The 24,466-nt window shown below is 43.9% G+C and overlaps 2 protein-coding genes across 5 annotated transcripts in view; one reads left to right on the top strand and one right to left on the bottom strand.

The window, feature by feature from the left end:
- Positions 1-1,353: 1,353 nt before the first annotated feature.
- On the bottom strand, positions 1,354-8,979 carry SLC7A6OS (solute carrier family 7 member 6 opposite strand). The gene is made up of 5 exons (XM_059153064.1): positions 8,757-8,979; positions 8,351-8,632; positions 4,222-4,425; positions 3,072-3,189; positions 1,354-2,130 (listed from the first exon to the last, which is right to left on the bottom strand). The coding sequence occupies exons 1-5, from the start codon at positions 8,949-8,951 to the stop codon at positions 2,000-2,002; spliced, it is 930 nt and encodes a 309-aa protein (XP_059009047.1). The 5' UTR covers positions 8,952-8,979; the 3' UTR covers positions 1,354-1,999.
- A 21-nt stretch (positions 8,980-9,000) lies between these two features.
- The window catches only part of PRMT7 (protein arginine methyltransferase 7), a 49,358-nt gene continuing 33,892 nt past the window's right edge, over positions 9,001-24,466 (top strand). For 3 of the 4 annotated variants that reach the window (XM_059153040.1, XM_059153039.1, XM_059153038.1), the window contains exons 1-4: positions 9,001-9,128; positions 14,354-14,533; positions 17,718-17,754; positions 24,230-24,379. In XM_059153040.1, coding sequence (XP_059009023.1) covers positions 14,439-14,533; positions 17,718-17,754; positions 24,230-24,379 — 282 coding nt within the window. In that variant the 5' untranslated portion in view covers positions 9,001-9,128; positions 14,354-14,438. The other variant, XM_059153041.1, reaches the window with a different exon arrangement.

Here is a 24,466-nt window from a genome sequence, read left to right as displayed (position 1 = left end):
TGGCACGGAGTGGTTTTTAATCCTTTGTTTCTATGCCTACAGGAGACTGAGATGACTAGTATTATACGTATAAATTGCTGCCTATTGCTTGCAACACTGAATTGTACCTTTGTGGATAGTTAGGATGGTAAATCAATAGTTTGTTGGTTTTCTAGCCACAAGAGTAGAGCCTGAGTATGTGAACACACAGAATTTAACCACTTAGGATGGTTTAACGTGAATAGGAAATAAAGTAGGTAAAGACCCTCAAAATGAATACATAGTGAAGAATGGGTGGAGGCAGGATGGAAGAATATGAAATCTTAAAAGTGTGGGAAGAAGACATACCCGTGTACATGATAGTGAGTCTGTGGCACATGGCAAGAAAGCACATTTTGAATCAAAATGTTCTGTGTATTGTTTTCCCAGACCTGTGCTGTCCAGTATAGTAACTACTAGCTACATGTAGCTAGTTAAAATAAAAAATCTGATTCCTCAGGTGAACTTTTCAAGAGCTGAGCCACATGTGGCTAGTGGCCACTACTACACAGTGTAGATATAGAACATACCCATCTTTGCACAAGGTTCTATGGGACAATGTTACATTATTAGAAGAAGTGCCAACTCTGAGTTAAGATGTTTGAGGTATGCAAAGAAGTAGGGTCAGGTTTTCCTTATAGGGAACCTAAGTTTTGGTAATAGAATTGGTCACTGTTTTTGGTAAGTGCTGTGAATAGCTGACCTTTCTCACTGGAAAGCTAATTTTAGGATACGTTTACCTTTTCCTCACTTGCTTGAAGTCCTTAGTGTCTAAGGTCAAGCCTGAAACCTGTCTCCCCATTTTTGGTGGAGGGTGGGGATGGGAGAGAGTGAGTACAGTGGAAAAACATGTAAAAACATTGAGATCTGGGGCATCTAAGTGGCTCAGTCAGTTAAGCTTTTGGCTTAGGGTCCTGGGATTGAGCATCAGGCTCCCTGCTCAGGGGAAAGCCAGCTTCTCCCTCTCCCTCTGTCCAATCCCACCCCCCATGCTCTCTCTCAAATAAATAAAATCTTAAAAAACAAAACAAAACCAAACCCTGGGGCAAATAATACACTATATGTTAATTTAAAAAAAGACTCAGATTTAAAGGGTTTTTAAGTAGGGGCACCTGGGTGGCTCAATGGGGTAGGTGGCCAACTCTTGATTTCAGCTCAGGTCATAGTTTCGAGGTCCTGGAATCACTCCCCTGCATCCTCCCTCTCCCCACCCCCGACGCTGGGCTCTGTGCTTTGGCAGGGCGGTCTCTTGAGGATCCATCTCTCCCTCTGCCCCTTCCTTCGGCTTGTGTTCTCTCTCAGATAAATAAATCTTTAAAAAAGAAAAAAAAAAGGTTTTAAGGAATTTTCTTGTTCTCTTTAATTTTTACTAAACACAGAGTATCACATTCATACATCCTGTTCTCCCTGGCACCACTGCCAAAGGAAAACAGCAGTCTCTACAACCATTATCAGAGTCAGGAAGCAGGGCAGTGGAGACAGCTAATAACTTAAAACTTCTCAGAGCTCAGGCAGAGTCTACTTCCCTCTCTAACAGCCACCACTATCCTGTTGGTGCTGCTATAAAGGACCCAATGTAGCCCTTCTAGATTCTATCAAAAGAACCAGCTTTCAGTAGAGGCAGTGGCCTGGTGGTATGGGAAAGCTAAAGCTTAGTGCTGAGGAAACAGGAGTTTCTCTTCCACTTATTGGCTTTAGCATAGGAGGAGAATGGGAAAATCCCCAGGCGAGGAAGCTTCACTTTTATGGCATTTATTTCCCCTAGACTGTAGAGTCATTTTTGATTGAGGTAAAGGGGCCCTACTGTTACTAAAAAAGACAAATTCCTTTAGCTCAAGTTTCCACTGACCGGATGGTGCTGCTGGACACGCTTTTTCCTTTTGTGTTAAACTACAAAACCCAGGGATGTTACCAGGGTGGCTGAAGCTGCAGGCAGAGACCTCAGGGCACATGACTGAACTTCACATGTATCATAGGAACATCAGTCTGAATCCAGGTCATGGGGGCTGTCATAGCCAAACTCCTTCTGCACATCCAAAGGGTATTTGCTCCACATCTGTGGTCTGCTGTTGCCTCTTTCCTCTTCACTGAGGCTGTCATATTCATCTGAGCCTAGAATGGTAAAAGGAATGGGCTCTGTGTGAGTTTCTAGGTGACCACTGTAACTCTCCCATCTCAAGAAGGTCTGTTTTTTGGGTCATATTTTGTTGTTGTTCTCCCTTCTAAAATACTTGCTCAGTAAAGAGAATTTAGGGCAGTAAAAAGAAGGCAATCCTGTTTCTACCACCTAAACCAAATCCCTTAACACTGGAGTAGTTTTTCATTTCTCCCCTAGGTAAAGGATTTCTTTTTGTTACTATAGTTGTAGTCATATTGTAAACATAATATCACGTTTGTCCCTATCCTTTTAACATAGCACAGGTACTTCCCCAGTAGAATATTCACAGTTTAATTAATTGTCCCTCCATTAACAGACACCAAAGAATCTTTTTGTTGGCACAAAGAACATAATCCCTGAAGGAACTGTATCATCAGAATATCTTTCCTTCCTCTTTCCCCCAGGTACCGTATCTCTGTGGCATCTTTCTCAAAACATAAACAAAGCAACTTCTTGAGAAGTTAGATAACTGATTTATCAAAATCCTAGCCCTACTCTGACTGGCAAACCTCTTCAATACCTTCCTGACTGAAGCAGGAGTAGAGACACTGAGCTGAGATGTTTCCCTTAATCCCAATCACTGAAGTTAGTGCAATACTCTTGTTTTCTGGAGAGAGGATGAGGTGAAGTAACTTCCCCAAGATGTACAGACATGCAATGACAGACTAAGGATTTGAACCTGGGCCTGACTGACATTAAAACCCCAGCAGGTCCTTTGGAAACACCAGTTCTTGGGGCTCCTATTATAGCTCCAACAGCTTGTGGTTGAGCTGTTGGGAGTTCAACAGCAGAGAAGGAAAGCCAGGTAAGTTATACAGTTAAGATGGTAACTATGCTCACACCTCAGTCTTGGATCCCACCGGTCCCTTCCCATCCAAGACTGCCACCCCCGTACCTCTGGACTCATCTCCGTCTGTGTTCTCCTCCTCTGGATACTCATTGCGCCAGTTATTCTCACTGTTCTCATCATCGTCATCTTCATAAATATCTTCTGGTTCCTGGTCATCATTCACCTGCATATCTCAAAACAAACCTGAGTATAAGTCAAAACTTCTAAGGTTGTGCTGTGGGGAAAGCTATTAGCAGACCAACTCGGAAAAATCACATAAGAGCACCGTCTGGGAAACAGGCAGCCTAGGAGCTGGTCTGAGTCTGCTGCACAAGAGGCCGTAGTAATCTTGGGCTACAAGGTAGAGATGGCAGGCCTACTCCCCCCTCAGAGTCTAGCTCCAGCCATCACACTCCTAGCAGGATAGGATGACCTCCAGAGGCGTACACACCATGGTGGGGAGGAGAGACAGCTCTGAGTAGGTATTGGCAGTGATCTTTAAGTGGACAGTCAGGTGGGAGAGAGATGATATGGATTATGGGTGATGCCCAAAATCAGAACCAAAACCCAAGTGCGAGGTGTGCAGGAAGAGAGGCTATGCAATGGTCCAACGTGGGTGCCTAACTGTGAGGCTATGGCTGCAATGCAGGTATGGGATAAGGTGCCTTGCCTCATTTTAGAATTTGTTTTTAATAATGATTTCAAGGGGTGCTTGGCTGGCTCAGTCAATAGAGCTGCAACTCTTGATTTCAGGGTTGTGAGTTCAAGTCCCATATTGGGTATAGAGATTGCTTAAAAAAAAAAAAAAAAAAAAAAAAAAAAAAGCCAGGATGTTAGTTTTCTTAATCCAAGGTTTCCTCCCAGTTAAAAAAAAAAAGTTTTTATTCCCATTCATGTTAAGAATTTCTGGTTTATTCTGTCTTTATTATAAGCCCCTATATGGGAAACATGTTTTCCTCTGAAATGGATGTTATAAATGATAAAGGTGATGTTGCAAATCTTGTAAAAGATCTATTAAGAGCAAAAATTATCAGTGTAGACTGTCATTCTCAAAATTCCCTGCACTAAACCCAGGTTCCTAAAGGCATTCAGAATAAATTTTTCCATTTAAACAAGGATAAGAGTTAAGAGACAATGTGGAACCCAAGCAAAGCACCCAGACCAGAGAACTGCTTAGGCTACTTCATGCCTCTCATCGTCACATGGGCCCCCTTACCAGCTCCCACTCCTGGCAATAGGGTTGCACAGAGAGGATGTTCTCAATCCATCCTGGAGTGGCCGTCTCCAAGTAGTAAATATCATACACATAGTCATCTTTCTGTTCCTCCTGGTGCCCGATTCTTGGTCCATCCTCAGACAGAGTCAACCGTTCACGGATCAACTGTACGGAATTGCAGAGGATCACATCCGGGTCAGATGTCTGTAAAGAAATCGAGACATGATACATACATGATCTAAAATATGGATGTTCCAAAAGGAGGAATCTAAGATTTGAGTGAAGGAAGTCTCTCTACAGTTGATTCAAGACTCTTATCCCTATGTCCTACTAGTCTATTAGCTATGAAATTTAAAAATTAGCTATTTCTAAAATAATTGTTTAGTTTTTCTTTGGGAGACTTAAAAGATAGTTTTCTGCTCTTTTGTGCTTGACCAACATAAGAGAGGACACAGAAAGACTGGCCTAGAAGATTTCCCCTTTAGGGATGTGCAGGCCCACAGGAGCACCTCTATGGTTGTTCTGCAAATGCCTCTGCATTTTGTGTGACCTCCTATAGGGGTCTAAAGGCGATTCCTGAGCTCTGATGACTGCTACCACCTGGGTTGCCCACGATGATGTCTATACCTGTAAGTCATCCAGTAAGATGACTAGATAAAGTAAAATGAACTTTTTTCACTTTTTAAAAAAAATAAAATAGTACTTTATTTGCTTAAAATTTAAATGGCATCAAATAAATGAGAAATGTGATGGACATTGGGGAGGGTATGTGTTGTAATGAGCACTGGTTATTATATAAGACTGATGAATCACAGACTTGCATCCCTGAAACAAACATTATATGTTAATTAAATTTAAATTTAAAAAATAAAATTAACGAGAACTGTAACGTGGTAAATAAATGCTGTCACTGGGGCACCTGGGTGGCTCAGTTGGTTAAGCATCAGCTTTCGGCTCAGGTCATGATCCCAGGGGTCCTGGGATTGAGTCCCGCATTGGGTTCCCTGCTCAGTGGGGAGCCCGCTTCCCCCTCTCTATCTGTCTGTGGTTTCCACTGCTTATGTGTGCTCTCTCTGTCAAATAAATAAAATCTTTAAAAAAAATTAATGGTAAATGTTATAAATGCTGTCACTGGGGCGCCTGGGCGACTCAGTCATTGGGCCTCTCCCTGTGGCTCAGGTCATGATCCCAGGGTCCTGGGATCGAGCCCTGCATCAGGTTCCCTGCTCAGCAGGGAGTCTGTGTCTCCCTCTCCCACTCCCCTGCTTTTGCTCCCTCTAGCTCGCTGTGTGTCTGTCAAATAAATGGGTAAAATCTTAAAAATGCTGTCACTATTTTAAAATTTCTTTAGATGTTTGGATGCCTTTGGAATCCAAACAATAAAAATAAATTTAAGTAGTTTTAAGATAGGCCCCAAGCTATTTTTAGAATTTCTGATACGTAAAGCCATGCTTCATGTTTTCCAGAAGCCTCACATCAATTTTAAGCACTATAGTTGTGTTACCATTTTAATCATGGCCTTGCCAGAGTGCTACCAACAACCTTTCCCTTGATAGTTTAGTAGGCATAAAACCCAAAATTTGCTTTCAGCTTAAATCCATTTTTAAAAAATAATTATTGAGAGCAAACATTTTTTAAAAATCTGCAATTAAGTCTACAGTTGTGTTTCTGAATAGCTGTTTAAAAGCCAATCCTGAAAAAAAAAAAGACAAGAACTCAGTCTGGCTTCATAAAGAATTCACAAGCAAAGTTGGCTACTATGTCCTATCACACTGAATTTTAAAAGCATCTGACCTTATAGATCATCTATACAATGTAAGAAGTGTTAAGTATTCTTTATTTAATATTATACATAAACCACACTAAAATACCTTTCATTAGGCAAAAGGCAACATTTTATTTTATTTTATTTATTATTTTTTTTTCAAAGATTTTATTTATTTATTTGACAGAGAGAAATCACAAGTAGATGGAGAGGCAGGCAGAGAGAGAGAGAGGGAAGCAGGCTCCCTGCTGAGCAGAGAGCCCGATGTGGGACTCGATCCCAGGACCCTGAGATCATGACCTGAGCCGAAGGCAGCGGCTTAACCCACTGAGCCACCCAGGCGCCCCATTTTATTTTATTTTAAAGATTTATTTTGACAGAAAAAGAAAGAGAGATCACAAGTAGGCAGAGAGGCAGGCAGAGAGAGGGGGGAAGCAGTCTCCCTGCTAAGCAGAGAGCCCAATGTGGGGCTCGATCCCAGGACCCCGGGATCATGACCGGAGCCGAAGGCAGAGGCTTTAACCCACTGAGCCACCCGGGTGCCCCTGCATTGTTGAGAAAAATCTGTGTTCACATCCTTCATCAGTTTATATATTAGTTTTTGTTATAAAACTTAAAGAGCTATTTGATTGATTCGATTCCACTCAACACTGGTTTACTTTTTAAAAATTTTAAATTAATTAATCAATTAAATTTTTAAGATTGTATTTATCCATTTGTGAGAGAGAGAGTGCGAGAAAGCATGAGAGAGGAGAAGGTTAGAGGGAGAAGCAGACACTCTGTGGAGCTGAGAACCTGATGTGGCACTTGATCCTGGGACTCCGAGATCTTGGCCTGAGCTGAAGGCAGTCGATTAACCAACTGAGCTACCTAGGCACCCAACACTCGTTACTTTTAAAAGGTATTTGACTCGTAACTCATGAATCAGTCTTCAGTAAGTTTTGGTAAAAGATGTGGCTATAGTCATCAAGCCCAAATTGTTATCCATGTATACTAGCACCATGATTAAATATTTTTTGCTTGATAAATTTTGAATTAAAATTTCAGTTCTTTTTTTTTTTTTTTAAGATTATTTATTTATTTATTTCACAGAGAGAGAGAGAGATCACAAGTAGACAGAGAAGCAGGCAGAGAGAGGGAAGCAGGCTCCCTGCTGAGCAGAGAGCCCGATGTGGGACTCGATCCCAGGACCCTGAGATCATGACCTGAGCTGAAGGCAGCGGCTTAACCCACTGAGCCACCCAGGCGCCCTAAAATATCAGTTCTTAAACTTCAAAAACTATTAAAAGGAAAGAAAAGCGAAGTGCTTTTTTTTCTTTTTTTTTTTAAATGCTTACCAGGAGGAGGCAAACCTTAGGTTGAGGGGCGCCTGGGTGGCTCAGTGGGTTAAGCTGCTGCCTTCGGCTCAGGTCATGATCTCAGCGTCCTGGGATCGAGTCCCGGATCAGGCTTTATGCTCGGCAGGGAGCCTGCTTCCCTCTCTCTCTCTTTCTGCCTGCCTCTCAGTCTACTTGTGATTTCTCTCTGTCAAATAAAAACAAAAACAAACAAAAAACCTTAGGTTGAGAATTTTCTATCTCTACAGTCCTAACACATGTACTAGAGTTTGTTTCTTGGAACTGAGGTACAAAACAAATTTGGTAAGTGTAAAATGGAACGAACACTGGATTAATTATGAGAAGACTTGCATTCTATACTTCAACCTGCCTCAAACTCGATTCGCTACCCAAGACTAGTCCTTTAACCTCCCTTTGATGAATTTTTCCATCTGTTCTATCTGTACCTTCCTCAAAAACCTCCAGTAATTCCCCCATCTCAGGGTGTAAGGCAGTATGTCCTTAAAGGTACTTTCAAGGTCTAACAGAAATCGTCTCCCAAATTCCTTATTATTCTTTGGTTCACTGGGCTCCAGGCACAGTGATCTTGAAAACACAAAACTGCTCTTCTTTCAGATATCCAGTGCTTTGCCATTCGCCTCCTCCAAGTTCTCATTCTAATGTTATTTTTTGAGACCCTCTCTGAAATGGAACCACTCTTTCCCTGCCACTCCCCACCTCTGTAAAGCCCATATCACCATCTGACATTGAATTTAGCTTTTTTACTGTCTCCTCTACCTAAACGTTAAGTCCTCAAAGCCATATCCACAGAACCTAAGAACAATGCCTGGAACATAGTGGCTATTCAGTAAATATTTGATGAACGAATAACCTAACCTGCAAAACGAGGTTACCACGGCTGACATATCATCCATCACTAAGGCGAAGCCGTCTGCCTCCTCTTAGCTGTGGGCTGACTTAACGCCCAGACTCTTGGCACTATCTGTCCGGAGAAGCCTAGCGTTGTCCTCTGGGCGGGGATACTCACTTTGGGAGAGCCTGAGGTTGCGACCGCCTCGGGGTCTCCTTCCTCGTGAACCAGGTCGACCAGCTGGAAACCTGCGTCCTCCGAGGCTTCTGCGTTTTCCGGTGCGTCTTCGGACTCTAGGCCACCCGAGGGAATCCCGGAGGATCGGCGGCTAGAGATCACCCTGTAGCGGCCCTCCTGCCGCACCTCCTGAGCCGAAGCGCGGAGGTCGCGGCGGATACGCTGCTGGCTGCCCCGGGAAGGGCGCAGTGCGGCTCGAACGAGCGCCTGGACTGGCTCCTCCTAGAAGGTGGTAGGGGAGGAAAGCCGGCGTAAGCAGGAGGTTCGTCAAGGAGTCAGGGATACAATTTCGTCCCAGCAGCGCCCTACGATCCCCTTCAAGCACCGGCTCCATCCCGCCCAATACCTGGGAGCGCACGGTGGCCACCAATTGGAAGACATTATTCTCGGGCTCTCTCTCCAGATCCCCGGGGGTTGTCTTTTGGGTCTCCGACTCAACCGCGCCGCTCCGGAGACGTTTACAAGAGAGGACTAGGGCTTCAGCAGGCTCTGCGTTGCGCTTCCGCTTCACGCGAAGTACTGCAGTCCTGCCGGCCTCCATAGCGACTGTCGCGGAGCACTGTGGGAACGCGTGGGGTGAGATGGGAGAGCCTCCAAGTTCCGCTTCCGGGCCTCGCTCCCGGCACGCCCAGCGGGCACTGGGAGGTCCCGCCCTCTTTCGCCAGCCGCGGGCAGGTGGAGGTGGCGGCGTCAGTGGACGGAAGGGTTCCCGCGGCGGGTGAGGCCCTGGGCGGGTTGGGAAGGTGGGGTAGCAATAGAGTCCTGGGTGCAGCCGTCATCTCTTGTCAGCCCGAAAGTTCGGGGTGACGGTCCTGGCGTGGGCGTATTCGGCCGGGGGAGTATGTGTCTTCCGAATTCTCGAGGATCTTTCTATAGTACGTATGGGACGGCTTAGAGCCCCTGGGCTGGCGAGAGAACTGGGATACGGTTTTGTCGGGAGACCTCCACGGAGACCTAGATTATAGTTCTTGGTGCCACCTCTCAGCGACAGAAACTCGAACCACAATCATACGGAGCTCCAGCTGTCGCTCCCGTAGCTGGGCCACGTTTCTCTCATTCAGGGAGCTGTTAATGGGCTCGATTTTATCAGTCACTTTATCGAGTTGTTCATTTACCGGTCCAATCACCACATGCTAGCCAGAGCGGCCCTGTGGGAACGCGTGGGGTGAGATGGGAGAGCCTCCAAGTTCCGCTTGGGAAAATCCACGTACATCTGACGTGGATTTTTTTGTGCTTAAAACTTTTGAGTGACGCGTGCTGCATGTGGAACAAAATCCAGGCACCTTTCCGAAGCCAGGGTGGCCCAGTGTGATTTGCAGAAGCCCACTGGTACTCTATTTTACTTAAGCTCAAAGTGCTTCAGTCACCCAGGCTTTTGTCAGTTTTTGCTTATGTCCTTAGTTCTTTATTCCCATAGGGAAATAGGGGTAGGGGAAAAGTAGGGGTAAAGTTTCCAGAGGCAGAAGCACTACTCTTCCATCACTGTTAACTTATCTTGCATGTCTCAAATGTCACCTTCCTCAGTCTTTCCATAGCCTTGTTATTCTTTGTTAACAGCATCCTTCAAATTTCCTTTCTTGCACCCACACAGTCTGTGGTTGTTTATACTGTCTCTCCCTATCTCTTGGAGGACAAAGGTCTAGTGTTTTTGGTTATGGGAGTCCTCCAGTCCCTAATGCGGTGTTTGGCATTACGTGAATTTTACTAAATTTTGAATGAATGAACCAAATATGTGCTCTGAAATCTGACTGGTAACTCACTCAGGGCTTGGCAGGGTTGTTTTCATTCCCTCCTTATAAACCATCATATGAGTTTACAGGTTTTGGAAAAGGGGGGGTTCTGTCAAAATATCTCTTGAATCTGGAGTGTGGCTCCTTTTGGGAGAAAGACAAGTTGTGATAATAAATGAGGGGATTTCTCTGTAGAAGATGTGTGGTTCTCACCCAGAGAGGTTACAGGACATGGTTCCCATCTGCAAGCATTTATTTACATTTACATAAAACCAGTAACTTCTCTATGGTGTTGAAAAAAAACTGTAGTCCTTCAGGCTTTACAGTATTCCAAGGAATACTACACTGTTAACCTTTAAAGGACTTCAGAATTGATCCCATGTGGCCCACAGGATAAGGGTTTCAAGACTTTCTACAGTATGTACCCCACTGACATGTTTGACTCCTTGTTCAGTTTTACTTCAGCTAAACTGGTTTATTCACTATGCCTGACTGTCTGAGTCTTTCTAATCTACTGAAGTGCCCTCTCCCTCCCATGCCTGCCTAAATCTCCTAGCCTTCTTTTCAGTCTTCCCTGAGCATTCGGCCAGATGTGACCATTTCTCTCTACTGTAGCATTTTTTGGACAGTTTCTAAAGCACATTATGGATTCTGATAGTTGTATTCTTCTTCTTCTTCTTTTTTTTTTTAATTAGCATAGGAGATGTTCACAGCTGATTCTAGCAAAGCTTTTTATTTTTTTTAATTTTTTTGAAAAGATTTTATTCATTCATTCAACAGAGAGATAGAGAGCACAAGTAGGCAGAGCAGCAGGCAGAGGGACAGGGAGATCCAGGCTCTCTGCTGAGCAGGGAGCCCAACACAGGGCCCCATCCCAGAATCCTGGGATCATGACCTGAGCTGAAGGTAGCTGCTCAATTGATTGAGCCACCCAGGTGCCCCAGCAAAGCTTTTTAACCTATAGGTTGCAACCCACCAATTACGACATCAGTTTAGTGGATCATGTTCAATTTTTATAAATTATTTATTTATTTATTTATATTTTTAAAAAGATTTTATTTACTTAACAGAGAGAGAGAGAGATCATAGTAGGCGGAGCAGCAGGCAGAGATGGGGTTGGGGAGGCAGGCTCCTTGCTGAGCAGGAAGCCCGATGTGGCGCTCTCGATCCCATGACCCTGAGATCATGATCTGAACTGAAGGCAGAGACTTAACCCATGAAGCTACCCAGGTACCCCTAAAGGTTTTATTTATTTATTTGAGTGAGAGACAGAACTGGCAACAGAGATAGCAGCAGAGAGCACAAGCAGGGCGGAGGGAGAAGCAGGCTTTCTGTTGAGCAGGGAGCCTGATACCGGGCTTTATCCCAGGACCCTGGGATCGTGACCTGACCTGAAGGCTGACACTTAACCAAGTCACCCAGGCACCCCAGATCATGATCAGTTTAAAAAAGAAAATGTTTAAAAGAAAAATGAAGTAGAGTAGAATATATGAGAGGGCTTTGCTGACAGGAAGAATTAATACTGTTTATTGAAAGCTTATGTTTATGTGTGTGTGTTGTGTCTTGATGTAAGCCATTTCTTACTGAACTTGCCACAAAGTCTGAGAGCCACTAGATGAGAGGATGGATACCCTGAGATTTTAGAAGTAGAGTTTCACCAAAGGATAAATTGACTACTTGAATCAGACCGCTGATGGCCTGAGTCTTTTCAGAAAAGATTTTCCCCCATCCTCTTTTGTTAAGAATTCAGTGTTTCGGGTGTTTGAGTGGCTCAGTTGATTTAAGTGTCAGACTCTTGATTTCAGCTCAGGTCATGATCTCAGGGTCGTGAGATTGAACTCCTGTGTCAAACTCCGAGCTCAGTGTTGGGTCTGTTTGAGATTTGCTCTCCCTCTCCCCTTACCCGTCCCCCTGTGCAGGGCTCTCTTTCTAAGTAAATAATATATTAAAAAAAAAAAAAAAAGAGGGGCACCTGGGTGGCTCAGTTGTTGGGCATCTGCCTTCTGCTCAGGTTATGATCCCAGGGTGCTGCGATTGGGCCCCACATTGAGCTCCCTGCTCAGTAAGAAGCCTGCTTCTCTCTCCCCCATATCCCCTGCTTGTGTTGACTCTCGCTGTGTCTCTGTCAAATAAATAAATAATAATAATAATAATAATAATAAAAAGAATTCAGTGTTAAGTTAGTCTGGATAACTTCAAAAGAAAGGCCATAATTCTGGCCAGTAAAGCACCTTAGGGACATTTTAGTGATCTACAAAGTAGTCATTCTTTCTAAGGTTTCCTAAAGATAGATCAGTGTTTAATGGGAAATGGAGGGAAGTGTGGAACACTTGATGTTTCTGAAGGTAAGAGGCAGGGTGCTGGAAGAGCCTATACTGACTGAGAGGTGCCTTTAGACTTTGAGTGGTGGGGTTTCTCTGTCAGAAATAGATCTCTGCGGAAAAAGGGTTTAAGACGTGAATCTGCCAACATTTATTTGAAGGATTTTTTTTTTTTAAGATTATTTATTTATTTATTTGAGAGAGAGCATGAGCAAGGAGAAGGTCAGAGAGAGAAGCAGACTCCCCGTGGAGCCGCGAGCCCGATGTGGGACTCGATCACGGTCCTGCGATCATGTCCTGAGCCGAAGGCAGTCGTCCAACCAACTGAGCCACCCAGGCGTCCCTGAAGGATATTTTTTAGATGAAAAAAATTTTTTAAATTTTTATTTCTTTAGGGACACCTGGGTGGCTCAGTTGGTTAAGCAGCTATCTTTAGCTCAGGTCATGATCCCAGGATCCTGGCATCAAGCCCCGCATCAAACTCCCAGCTCAGTAGGGAGTTTGTTTTTCTTTCTCCCTCTGCCTTTCTGCTTGTCTATCTCTCTCTAATAAATAAATAAAATCTTAAATTAGAAAAAAAATTTCTTTAATCTCTATACCCATCGTGGAGCTTCAGCTCAAGACCCTGAGATCCAGAGTTGCACAGTGTAAAGACAGCCAGGCAGGCATCCCAGATGAAAAATTTTTTTAAATTGCTTTTCAAATTAAATATTTGAGTAGGTAAGAAGTAATCATTATTAAAAAACAGTAAGGCATAAAGAATGACAGTATCATGAACCTCTTTAATCCTACCACCCATTTATAGAAGAAACAATGCTATTTCGAACTCCTCTGTGTGGCTCTCCTCGATCTCAGCCTTTTCCCTTCCTTTTTATTATTTATTTATTTATTTAAAAGATTATTTATTTATTCGACAGAGAGCACAAGTAGGCAGGGGGGCGGGAAGCAGGCTCCCCAGGATGCGGGGCTTGATCCCAGGACCCTGAGATCATGATCTAAGCCGAAGGCAGAGGCTTAACCCACTGAGCCACCCAGGCATCCCTTCCCTTCCCTTTTAAGGATAATCACTGTCCTCGTTCCTTGCTATTCTTTTTAGTGTGATCCCTGAAGAATATATTGTTCTTGTTTTGCATAATTAGAAAATTATATAAATGTAATCACACAGTACGTCTTCTGTGATTTGCTTATTTTTTGACTCAGCATATTTCTGGGATTATCTATGTTTGCTTGCTATGATTTATTTGGTTAGATGAAGGTTTTCCTAGTTTGTTTGAATTGCTCTTTATATTTTTCCTTAAACTAAGTGTTCGATATACTAAGGCAGGATCGGCGGCACTCTTTTACCACCACCCCCGTCTCTTTGTTCGTCCTTTCCTGTTAGCCTCCTGTTCCCTCTGCTTTATTTCTCTTCTCACCTGCTTCTCACCTGCCTTTATTTTGAGGCCGCACCCAGATGCACCCCTTAGGCTCATCTGACCCCTATTGGAATCGCTGAGGACTGCTAAAGTTTTCCAGATAGCTTTATGAATTGATGTGTTGTAGTTTTTTTTTTTTTTTAAAGATTTTATTATTTATTTGACAGAGAGAGATCAAAGTAGGCAGAGAGGCAGGCAGAGAGAGAGAGAGAGAGAGGAGGAAGCAGGCTCCCTGCTGAGCAGAGAGCCCGATGCGGGACTCGATCCCAGGACCCTGAGATCATGACCTGAGCCGAAGGCAGCGGCTTAACCCACTGAGCCACCCAGGCGCCCAGATGTGTTGTAGTTTTTGATGTCATATGCTGCGTAAGAAATATTTTCAGTGGCTTTGACACTTTTGTGTATTTCTTGAGTTTTTTCCTTTTTATTTGACTTAAAATTTTTTTCTCTACGTTTTGGGCATCATGTTGTGAATAGCATTCTGACAATTAGACCTGTCCACAAGAAGTGTCCACAAATAAGGCTGCTTTTCTGTGCTGAAACTGAGGAGCTGATTGGCGCCATGAAAGTCTTCTGCGGGCGGGCCAACCCAACCACAGGATCTGTGGAGTGGCTGGAGGAGGATGAGCACTACGATTACCACCAGGAGATTGCAAGGTAACAAGGTTGTGTTCACGATTGTTCGCAGCTTGGTGGGGCACTTGATTGCCAAACGGGAGCCCTGGAATGCTCCCGGGCTGAATGTGGACTAGGCATTACTCAGTGCTTCTGATCAGGGCAGATGTTGGTCACGAGCAGGTCTCCTTAGGCAGGTAGCTTTGTGTGGGGGTTAGGCATAGTCTTTTCTGTTTGGAGAGTGAGATATCATGTAACAGCATTACTGGAGTCTCAGAGGGTCTGTCCGGTGGAGCAAAGAGCACCCAAGGTTCAATTCTGGAAGGAGGAGTAGTAGTTGAAGAGTTCATGAAATGTAATCATTTACTTGTGCTACTTAAATGGTGATACGTGTTAACATATGTTAATATGGTTAAATCCTCTTGAATGGAAAAAGCAGGAAAGTGTGTGTGTGTGTGTGTGTTTTCTTAGATGGGATCTTTAAAACAATGTAAGTGAGTTACTGTTCTTTAGTAGTTATGAAGTGCATACAGCATGCTAGCACCATGCTAGTAATGTGAATACCGAAATGAAAAAGATAGGTTTCCCATCCTCAAGGGACATGCAGTTTTGTGCAAGAGACAGGCATAGAAAAACATATGACAACGAGAGAAAGACTAGTGGATACAGGCACAAGAGTGCATGGAAGCAGCAAGAATAGCTGGGCTGGGAGTGATACTTGTTTAAGTGATTTCCCAAATCTAGGAGAGAAATTGCTTTCTGAGCAGCAGGGATTACTTGTAACCTTCCAGATGAACTGGTTTAGGAGGGCTGGACGCAGTTCAAAGGGGCTGGAATGGGGTACAAAAGCAGGGCTATGGTGAGAAAGGGTACTGAAGGAGGTAGGCAGGGTCGTGTTGCGAAGGGTGATCGCAGAATGCAGAAGGAGGAGAATGAGAGTAAATCTGCGCTCTGCTGCATCTCAGATCTGACTTCGGTCAAGCTGCTTAACTTCTTGAGCCTCAGTATGGTAATATATGGCTCAACGTATGTAATAATGTACATGTCCTCATATAATATCTTTATTTTAGGGTTTGACGGGTGAATGAAATACAGTATGTGGTGTAGAATAAGGGATCAAAAACATTACCTTCTTTCTAAGATAAAGAACATTATTTCCTGAGTAATTGAGATGTTAAACAGGGAGCAAATAAATTAGGTTGCATTTTGGAGCATTTACTGAGAGCAGTGTGGACATTGAGTTGGAGGGAGCGGAAATGATTTGGGTGCCATCGCAAACCCCACAGGCGAGGCAGTAGAGGTGGGAGAGGAGGAGACAGCTTTGAGGGAACTTGAGTTTGGTAACTCATTGGATGCAGTGAAGGAATGAGAGAGAAAATTCAAGAAGCACTCGAGATTTCTGGGTGGGTGGAGCTGTTCTTGACAGGGTGGGTTGGGTGGAGCTGTTGTTCAAGAGAGAACACAGGAGGAATGGGTATTGCTGGGAAGAGGAAGGTGAGGGAGATTAGGTACCTGGGTTTGGACAATCAGGTAGAGATGCCAGTGGGTGGATAAACATGGGTCTGGGGCCAGTTTGCTGTTAGAATCGAAACTGGAAAAAATTGCAGGCTTTCAGAAGGGGTATGGAGTGAGAAAGGTGGAGGGCTGAAGAAGGAATCCTGGAATAGAGGAAGCAGAAGAATGAGGAGGAAATGGACAGGAAGTGGGAAATAGAAAAGAACAAGAGGGAGTGTCCAGCTGGAGAGAGAAATCCTGGATGTTCGCGGTGGAATGGGCTGATAGTGCTTTGGGAGAGTGGGTGGTGAGGCTGGGAAGATGAGGACCAAAAATGCCTCTTGAAAGGCAGAATCAGATTTCAGCTATGCATTTGTGAGTGGGTTCATGTGAAAAAGTCTTGGTGTGCTCTTAAAAAACAAAACCAACACTATTCTTTCAGTACAGTGCTCTTCAAAGTGTAGAGTATGAACTGCCTCAGTCACACCGTGCCTGGGGCACCAGTTAAAGTGCATGTTTCCAAACTCCAGCCCAGTTTCTGGATCAGGATCTGTTTGCATGTATCCTGTGAACCTGCATTTAAAATAAGCTCTCCAGGCTGCTTGATTGGGTCAGTCATTAGGACATGTGACTTTTGATCTCAGGGTCACGAGTTCAAGCCCCATGTTGGTTGGGCATGGAACCTACTTTAAAACAAAAAACCAAAAAACGCTCCAGTGATCCTGATGTTGACCTGAAGTGGGAGGTCCTGCATTCAGTGAGCGCCCGAGCTCTTACCTGGAACTCAGAAGGCATTTTTGGGCTGGGACTGCTGAGTTCTGGAGGTTTATCCTGACCCTGCTAGAGATTTTCCAAGTTTGTGAATTATTGTGGCAGAATACCGAAGAGCAAGTCAACTCCCTTTAACAGTCTATAGTTTGGTGCACTCTTCGTTCTTCCTGATGACATGAGGGAGAGTGCTGGGCATGGTACCCCTCACTTCCATGGCAGGTGTATACTTCTCCTGTCTCCTCTCTGCTGTGTTGCATCTGTGATTATCCCAGCGTGCGGATGTATGCAAGATTAACTGAAGTATTAGATCGGGAGGAAGACAGATGTGTGCTGCATAACATGATCCATGTGCTGGCAGCTATGCCGTTACTGTGACGGGGCTGACTACCAGCGCATTTGTAGGTCTGGGGTTCTTTAGTGAAAATAAACATCTTTCTCTAAGATTTTTTTTTTCCTGCAGCACTGCAGAATGATAGTTTGTAATGCTATTAAAATAGTTGAAGGGGCGCTTGGATCGCTCAGCCGGTTAAGCATCTGGCTTCAGCTCAGGTCAGGATCCCAGGGTCCCATGTTGGGCTCCCTGCTCAGCCGGGGAGTCTGCCTCTCCCCTTCCCTGTGCTTATGCTCTCTCTCACTCACTCCCTATCTTAAAAACATAATATAGTTTAAAATGGGCCTGGATTAGGGATATAAAGTACAGTAAAGTAAAGTAAAATAGTTAATAATATTGTACTAATGTTACATGGTGACTACACTTACTCTAGTGAGCATGGAAGGTAGAATTGTCAAATCCCTCTGTTGTATACCTGGAACTGGTGTAACATTGGATGTCACTTATTGTTCAGTAATAAAAAGAAAATCCGTCTGATTTAGGAATGTGTTATGTATGTGAATGCTCTCATAGGTTGCTGGATATCATTCTTGGTAGAGAGGTTTCTGACTTGTTTTGTTTGTTTTTTAGATCATCCTATGCTGATATGCTGCATGACAAAGACAGAGTAAGTATAAAAGGGAACGGTTATCTTGCTGTGGTGTCACGAGGTTAAAATCCTACACCCCCCCCCCCCAATTCCCACCAGGGGCCTGATGGTAGAATAATGTAGAGAGGTGTTAGGGTGCAGGGGTCAGGAGATCAGTCAGGAGACTGGGTCAGCTTACAGCTCTACTGTACTGGCGTGGGACCTTGGAGAAGATATGAGACCTCTGATACCTTGTTTATTAGGATTTAAAAGGAGTGGGATATACTAGCTGATCTCCATGATCTCTTCCTAGCTAAAAATTCTCTAATTACACAGGTTTACCTTGGATAGTCTGTAATTTTAAAATCACATCTCTAGAGGCCACTGCAGACTGTTTTGTAGAGCACGTTTGGCTTCCATTGCATGGTGGCATTTCAGCTTTTTTTTCCTTTTTTCCTTTTTGTTTTATCTGAGTTTTCTTGTTTGAATTATATTATAGTTCTGGACTTAGGATGGCTAGCAACACAGGCTTTTTCTAGAGAGGGCTGGACTAGTCGTTCTCATCTGGATGGCTCAGAAATGGGGAGCCTTGGGGTGCCTGGGTGGCTCAGTGGGTTAAAGCCTCTGCCTTTGGCTCAGGTCATGATTCCAGGGTCCTAGGATCGAGCCCCGCATTGGGCTCTCTGCTCAGCAGGGAGCCTGCTTCCCTTCCTCTCTCTCTGCCTGCCTCTCTGTCTGCTTGTAATTTCTGTCAAATAAATTAATTAATTAAAAAAAACCAAAAGAAATGGGGAGCCTTGAAGGCAAAGGGTGCAGGGCCATGCTTAGGGACTGAGCAGTGCAGTGCAGGCGAGGACTCAGGGACCATGCTGGCCTGGTCATGAGGCTGTGTCGGTGGTGGTGTGTGCTTCATCCAGCCCTGGTTAGTGGCTCAGCCCGAGGAATTCTGACAACATCATGACAGCGCAATCTCCGTAAGCATCATTAAGTTTGTAGGCTACACCAGAGAGGGCTAGGTGCTTCCCTGATCTTCATCAAATATCTGCATGCCTTTGCTGAGCTATTGCGGAATTACAGAATGTGGAGCAAACATCGTTCCTGGTTATGACTAACTTGCTCTAGCTTCATGCTCTTGGTTTCTTAATGGATTCTTGGGTCTGTAAGCCTGATTTTATGTCATCTGCGCAGTGGACCTTTTTTGCCTCAACTTCCAGGGGATTTGGACAAATGGTATTGCCATCCATTCAGGCAGGCTGGAAAGATTTTTTTCTTTTTTCTCTCTCTACCTAGCAGCCCGAGGGGTCTTCCTGAAATGCCAATCTATTTTACTCCTCTGCTTGAAACCCTGAGAGCCCTGTTTAGCACCATCCTTGGTGGCCTCTCATTGCTGTCAAATCCAAACCCCTTGGAGGAATGTTCCTGACCCCTTTAACTTCTGCTACCTGACCCTACCCCCAACTTCTTATCAGGAAAGAGAGTCAGAATTTTCTGGGTAGTGGCAGAGCCAAGGTAAACTAATTTTTCTGTACTTTTGCTTGGTGCCTTACATTTTGTTATTATTTTAGAACACTTCCATTATCCCATAAAATTGTCTCTTGCCTCTTTGCAGTCACTCCTGTTGCCTGCTCTCAGCCCTAGGCAGCCACTGATCTGCTTTCTGTCACTGCAGTTTTGCCTTTGCCTTTGCTAGAAATTTCATATAAATGAAATGATATGAGAGATAGTCTTATGTGTCTATTTTCCTTCATCATGTTTTTGAGGTTCATACATGTTGAGTATATATTAGTATTCATCCCTTTTTATTGCTAAGTCGTACTCCGTTATATAGATTTACCCTATCTTGTTTATCGTTTACCAGTTGATGAATATTTGGATTGTTTTCAGTTTTGGCTAATAGTAGTAGTCCTATTTGTAAACATTCACATGCAGGTCTTTGTGTGGACACATTGTCGTTTCTTTGGGCTGTATATGTGTATATGTGGAATTGCTGGGTCCATATGTTAAATGGGTTTTAATTTCTATTTTTTCTAATGAGTAATGATGTCAAACATCTTTTCATATGGTTACTTGTCATCAGAATATCTTCTTTGGTGTAGTCTAGGATTGTGAACAAAGGTATGTTTCTTTTCTTTTCTTTTCTTTAGATTTTATTTATTTGAGAGAGACAGAGCATGTATGTCAGTGCACAAGCTAGGGGGAGGGGCAGGGGGAGAGGGAAAAGTGGACTCTCCACTGAGCAGAGAGCCTGATACAGGGCTAGATACCAGGATCCCAGCATCATGGCCTTAGCCAAAGGCAGAGGCCCACCCAGGCGTCCCTTTGCTCACCATTTTTTTTTTTAAAGATTTTATTTATTTATTTGACAGACAGAGACCACAAGTAGGCAGAGAGGCAGGCAGAGAGAGAAGGGAAAGCAGACTCCCTGCTGAGCAGAGAGCCCATGCGGGACTGGATCCCAGGACCCCGAGATTGTGACCTGAGCTGAAGGCAGGGGCTTAACCCACTGAGCCACCCAAGCACCCCACTTACCATTTAAAAATTTTTTTGTAAGAATTCTTTTTAAATATTATGTTTATTTATTTTCCAGAAAGAACACAAGGAGGGGGAGCAGTAGAGAGAGAGGAAGAAGCAAGCTCCCTTTCAGGCAGGGAACCCGATGCAGGGCTCAGTGCTAGGACCCTAGGATCATTAACCTGAGCCAAAGATAGACGCTTAGCCATCTGAGCCACCCAGTGCCCCTGCTCATCTTTATTTTTGAGATTCATCCATTTTGCATGTAGCTCTATTCATTTTCACTGCTATAGATTCTGTTGTATAAAGATACTCCTCTGTTGGTAGACTCTGGGGTTGTTTCTAGCTTTTTGCTGTTGTAAGTAGTGCTGCTAGAAATTCCAGGACCTGTACTTTAGTGTATATGCACACTTTTCTCTAGATTGTGTACACCTAGGACTGGAGCTGCTGCCTGTTGAGTTTGTTCAGCTTTAGTAGGTGGCATAGATTCTCTCCCAGAGCGGTCATGCCACTCTACATTCTCATGCTCATGAATGATATTTCTTGTTGTTTCACATTCTTGCCAGTATTTCGTATTAACCAGTTTTTATATTCTTATCACTCTGGTAGGTATGAACGAGTCTGTCAGTGTAGTTTTAATTTGCATTCCTCTGGTTACTACTGACTTTGAGGTTTTTTTGTTTGTTCATTTGGCTTTTCATGTTTCCTCTTTCGTGACTTGGTAATTCATAGGAGTTCTTTGTATATTTTGGGTGCTAATCACTTGTCCGTTACATGTGTAGTAGGTGTCTTTGTGGGGTGGTTTTTTTCATCTGGTAAGTGGAAATACTTAAATTTTTTTTTTTTTTAAAGTAGGTCAACATAAGAACTTTTTTTTTTTTTTTTAAATTTTATTTATCAGAGAGAGAGAGGGGAAGAGAGAGCACAGGCAGACAGAATGGCAGGCAGAGGCAGAGGGAGAAGCAGGCTCCCTGCTGAGCAAAGAGCCCGATGTGGGACTCCATCCCAGGACGCTGGGATCATGACCTGAGCCGAAGGCAGCTGCTTGACCAACTGAGCCACCCAGGCATCCCAGAAATACTTAAATTTAATGACAAATTTATTTTATATGTCCTTTATTGGCTGGTACTTTTTGTTTCTTGTTTAAGAAATCCTTCCCTTTTCCAAGGTTTTAAAGGCTGTTGCTGATACATAAAATTTCAGTTGATTTTTATTTTTATTTATTTATTTAAAAAAAGATTTTATTTATTTATTTGACAGAGAGAGACACACACACACAGCGAGAGAGGGAACACAAGCAGGGGGAGTGGGAGAGGGAGAAGCAGGCTCCCCGCCAAGCAGGGCGTCCGATGTGGGGCTTGATCCCAAGACTCTGGGATCATGACTTGAGCTGAAGGCAGATGCTTCAGTTGAAGACTAAACCACCCAGGAGGCCCTCAGTTGAATTTTATTTATTGATTTGAAATTCTGTAATCTTCCTCATAGTAATTATCTGTAGGTAATTTGGCTTTCCACAGACATTCATGTGTGAATAACAATTTTCTTTCTAGACCTTATTTCATTTTTTTCTTGCTCTTGTGTGTATCAAATTTCTAGTATGAAGTCCACTTTGTCTGATTTTTATTTTTATTATTATTATTTTTTTCATAATGTATGTTGGTTCTCTGGATTTTTTTTTAATTTTTTAATTATTATTATTTTTTTATTTGCCAGACGGAGATCACAAGCAGACAGAGAGGCAGGCAGAGAGAGAAAGGGAAGCAGGCTCCCGGCTGAGCAGAGAGCCTGATATGGGGCTCAATCCCAGGACCCTGGGATCATGACCTGAGCCGAAGGCAGAAGCTTTAACCCACTGAGCCACCCAGGTGCCCCTCTGATTTTTTAAAAATTCATTTTTTTAAAGATTTTATTTATTTATTTGACAGAGATGACAAGTAGGCAGAGAGGTAGGCAGAGAGACGCAGAAGCAGGCTCCTTGCTGAGCAGAGAGCCTGACTCGGGGCTCGATCCCAGGACCCTGGGATCATGACCTGAGCTGAACACAGAGGCTTTAACCCACTGAGCCACCCAGGTGCCCCTAAAAATTCATTTTTAAAAGTTGTTCATAATCTTTAGTTTCTCTAATATCTGCAGCATCTATACCTATACCATATTCTACCTTGCCACTCCCTGCCTTATTCCCAGTTTATCGTTACTTCCCCCTCCCCCTTTTTTTGGACTTACCAGAGGTTCATCAGTTTTAGTAGATTTTTGAAATAAATTTTATTAAAAATCTTATAAAATGTCTATTTCCCTAGTTCATTAATTTTTGTGTTTTATTATTTTTATTCATCTGCTTATTTGGCAGTTATGTTGCAGTCCTTTTCTAATTTTTTGAGGTGGATGCTTACCTTACCCTTTGTCTTTTCTAATATATTTCTCTCTAAATACTGCTTTTAGTTATCGCGTGAGTTTTGATATATAATTTTTAAAAATTCAGTTCTAGATATTTTCTAATTCTCGTTAGGTTTAGTGTTTTACCTGTGATTTTAGAATTTCTCAGTGTTCAAAAATCTCTTTTTCTTTATTTATATTTTTGTTACTGAGATTTCTAATTTGACTGCACTTAGGTCAGAGAATACTGTCCTTTTCATACTAGTCTTCTCTTAGTTGTGTACTGTCGCACAACAAATTATCCCAAAATTTAGTGGCTGAAGAGAGTTATTATCTCACTGTTTCTGTGGGTTTGGAATCTGGGCTCAGCTCTGCTGTGACCCCTGGCTCTGGGGCCTTGGCAGGCTGTGATCAAGGTGTTCCCTGGGCGGGCAGTCAATCATCTTAAGTCTCAGTTGGGAGGAATCCACTTCTAGGTGTTCGGCCTCTTACTAACTTGCCAGCTCATTAGTGCATTTAAAAAGACTTGGAAGTGGGGCACCTGGGTGGCTCAGTGGGTTAAGCCTCTGCTTTCAGCTCAGGTCATGGTCTCAGGGTCCTGTGATCTCGGGCTCTCTGCTCCTCGGGGAGCCTGCTTCCCCCCCTCTCTCTGCCTCCTCTCTGCCTACTTGTGATCTCTGTCTGTCAAATGAATAAATAAAATCTTTTTTAAAAAATTAAAAAAAAAAGATTTGCAAGTATTTTCCTCATCATTATTAGTTATTTTCAACAGAAGGTTCAGGCTACCTATTGAGCCAAACTGTGATAGGTAGAACATGTATCTGTTTAAGCTACCAAATACCTCACCAAAAAGAGATGATTTCCTTGGGGGGCGGGGTTACTTTGTAGGCTAGGAGCCTGTGTGAATTAGAGTCCAGTGAGGAAGTCCAAAGCTGGGTTACTCTGTCAGCACGGGGACGGGGTAACTCCGATGTGGGAGCCCTGGGAAGCAAATGGGAGCATGGAGGTTCGCTCGTGGTAGTAATTGCAGGAAGCAGCTCTGTTGACTGGGGTGGAAACGCAGAGAAAAGTGGGATTCTTGAGCCCAGAAACGTGAAGGCGAGCCCCTATGGAACTGGCGCTCAGCTCTCTGAGAGGAACCCCTGCTGGAGCGTTGCTGCCTCCTGAGGGGCAGAGGCGCCTGGTGATGAGAGGTCGGAGAGGAGCTGCCACTGGAGCCAGATGCCACTCCTCGGAGGATGCTGATGAAAGCAGCAGCCATTTGAGAAGGAATAAGTTTTCTCCCCATTCTGGTCGCCCTCTAGTTTCCCTGTAGTCCATACAGAGTAGCTGGAAAAGGAGAATGTGATTGGCAGAGCCCAGCCCCCAGAAGCAGAGTATAGAGAAGAGGTGGGGGTGGAGGGGAGGGACAGTCGCCAAATAAAGGGCAAGAGTTGACCCCATGCTCTTGGAGTCTTGCAAGGTCTGCCCGACCCAGCTACATAGTGCCGTTCCTTGAGAGGCCAGAAAGCCGTGGGATCATGACTTCCACTGTTGCTGCCAGCCATGAGTCCCAGACTTCACATAGTACCTTTCCATGTATTTATAATAACTGGTATGAAGTGACAGCTGTTTTCTCCCTTTCTCTTAGAATATAAAATATTACCAAGGTATCCGGGCTGCTGTGAGCAGGGTGAAGGACAGAGGACAGAAGGCCTTGGTTCTTGACATTGGCACTGGCACAGGACTCTTGTCAATGATGGCCGTCACGGCAGGGGCTGACTTCTGCTATGCCATTGAGGTGAGTCACGCTCTTCAGTTGTGTGTCCTGCGTCTTGTGTGGGAAGTCCCTCATGCACCTTGCTTGTCCTTTAGTTCACACACATTC

This window comes from Mustela lutreola, chromosome 16 (genome assembly GCF_030435805.1).
Source record: "Mustela lutreola isolate mMusLut2 chromosome 16, mMusLut2.pri, whole genome shotgun sequence".
Taxonomy (NCBI): Eukaryota; Metazoa; Chordata; class Mammalia; order Carnivora; family Mustelidae; genus Mustela; species Mustela lutreola.
Note: the sequence above shows the minus strand (reverse complement) of the source record. Positions and strands in the feature narration are given on the sequence as shown.

Bases quoted from the DNA above. Each gene is read 5' to 3' on its own strand.
- SLC7A6OS (XM_059153064.1), bottom strand. From the start codon at position 8,951: ATGGAGGCCGGCAGGACTGCAGTACTTCGCGTGAAGCGGAAGCGCAAC. The intron at 4,426-8,350 runs GTGAGTATCCCC...ATTTCTTTACAG, and splicing joins CAACCTCAGGCTCTCCCAAA to ACATCTGACCCGGATGTGAT. The intron at 3,190-4,221 runs GTAAGGGGGCCC...TGAGATATGCAG, and splicing joins ATTGCCAGGAGTGGGAGCTG to GTGAATGATGACCAGGAACC.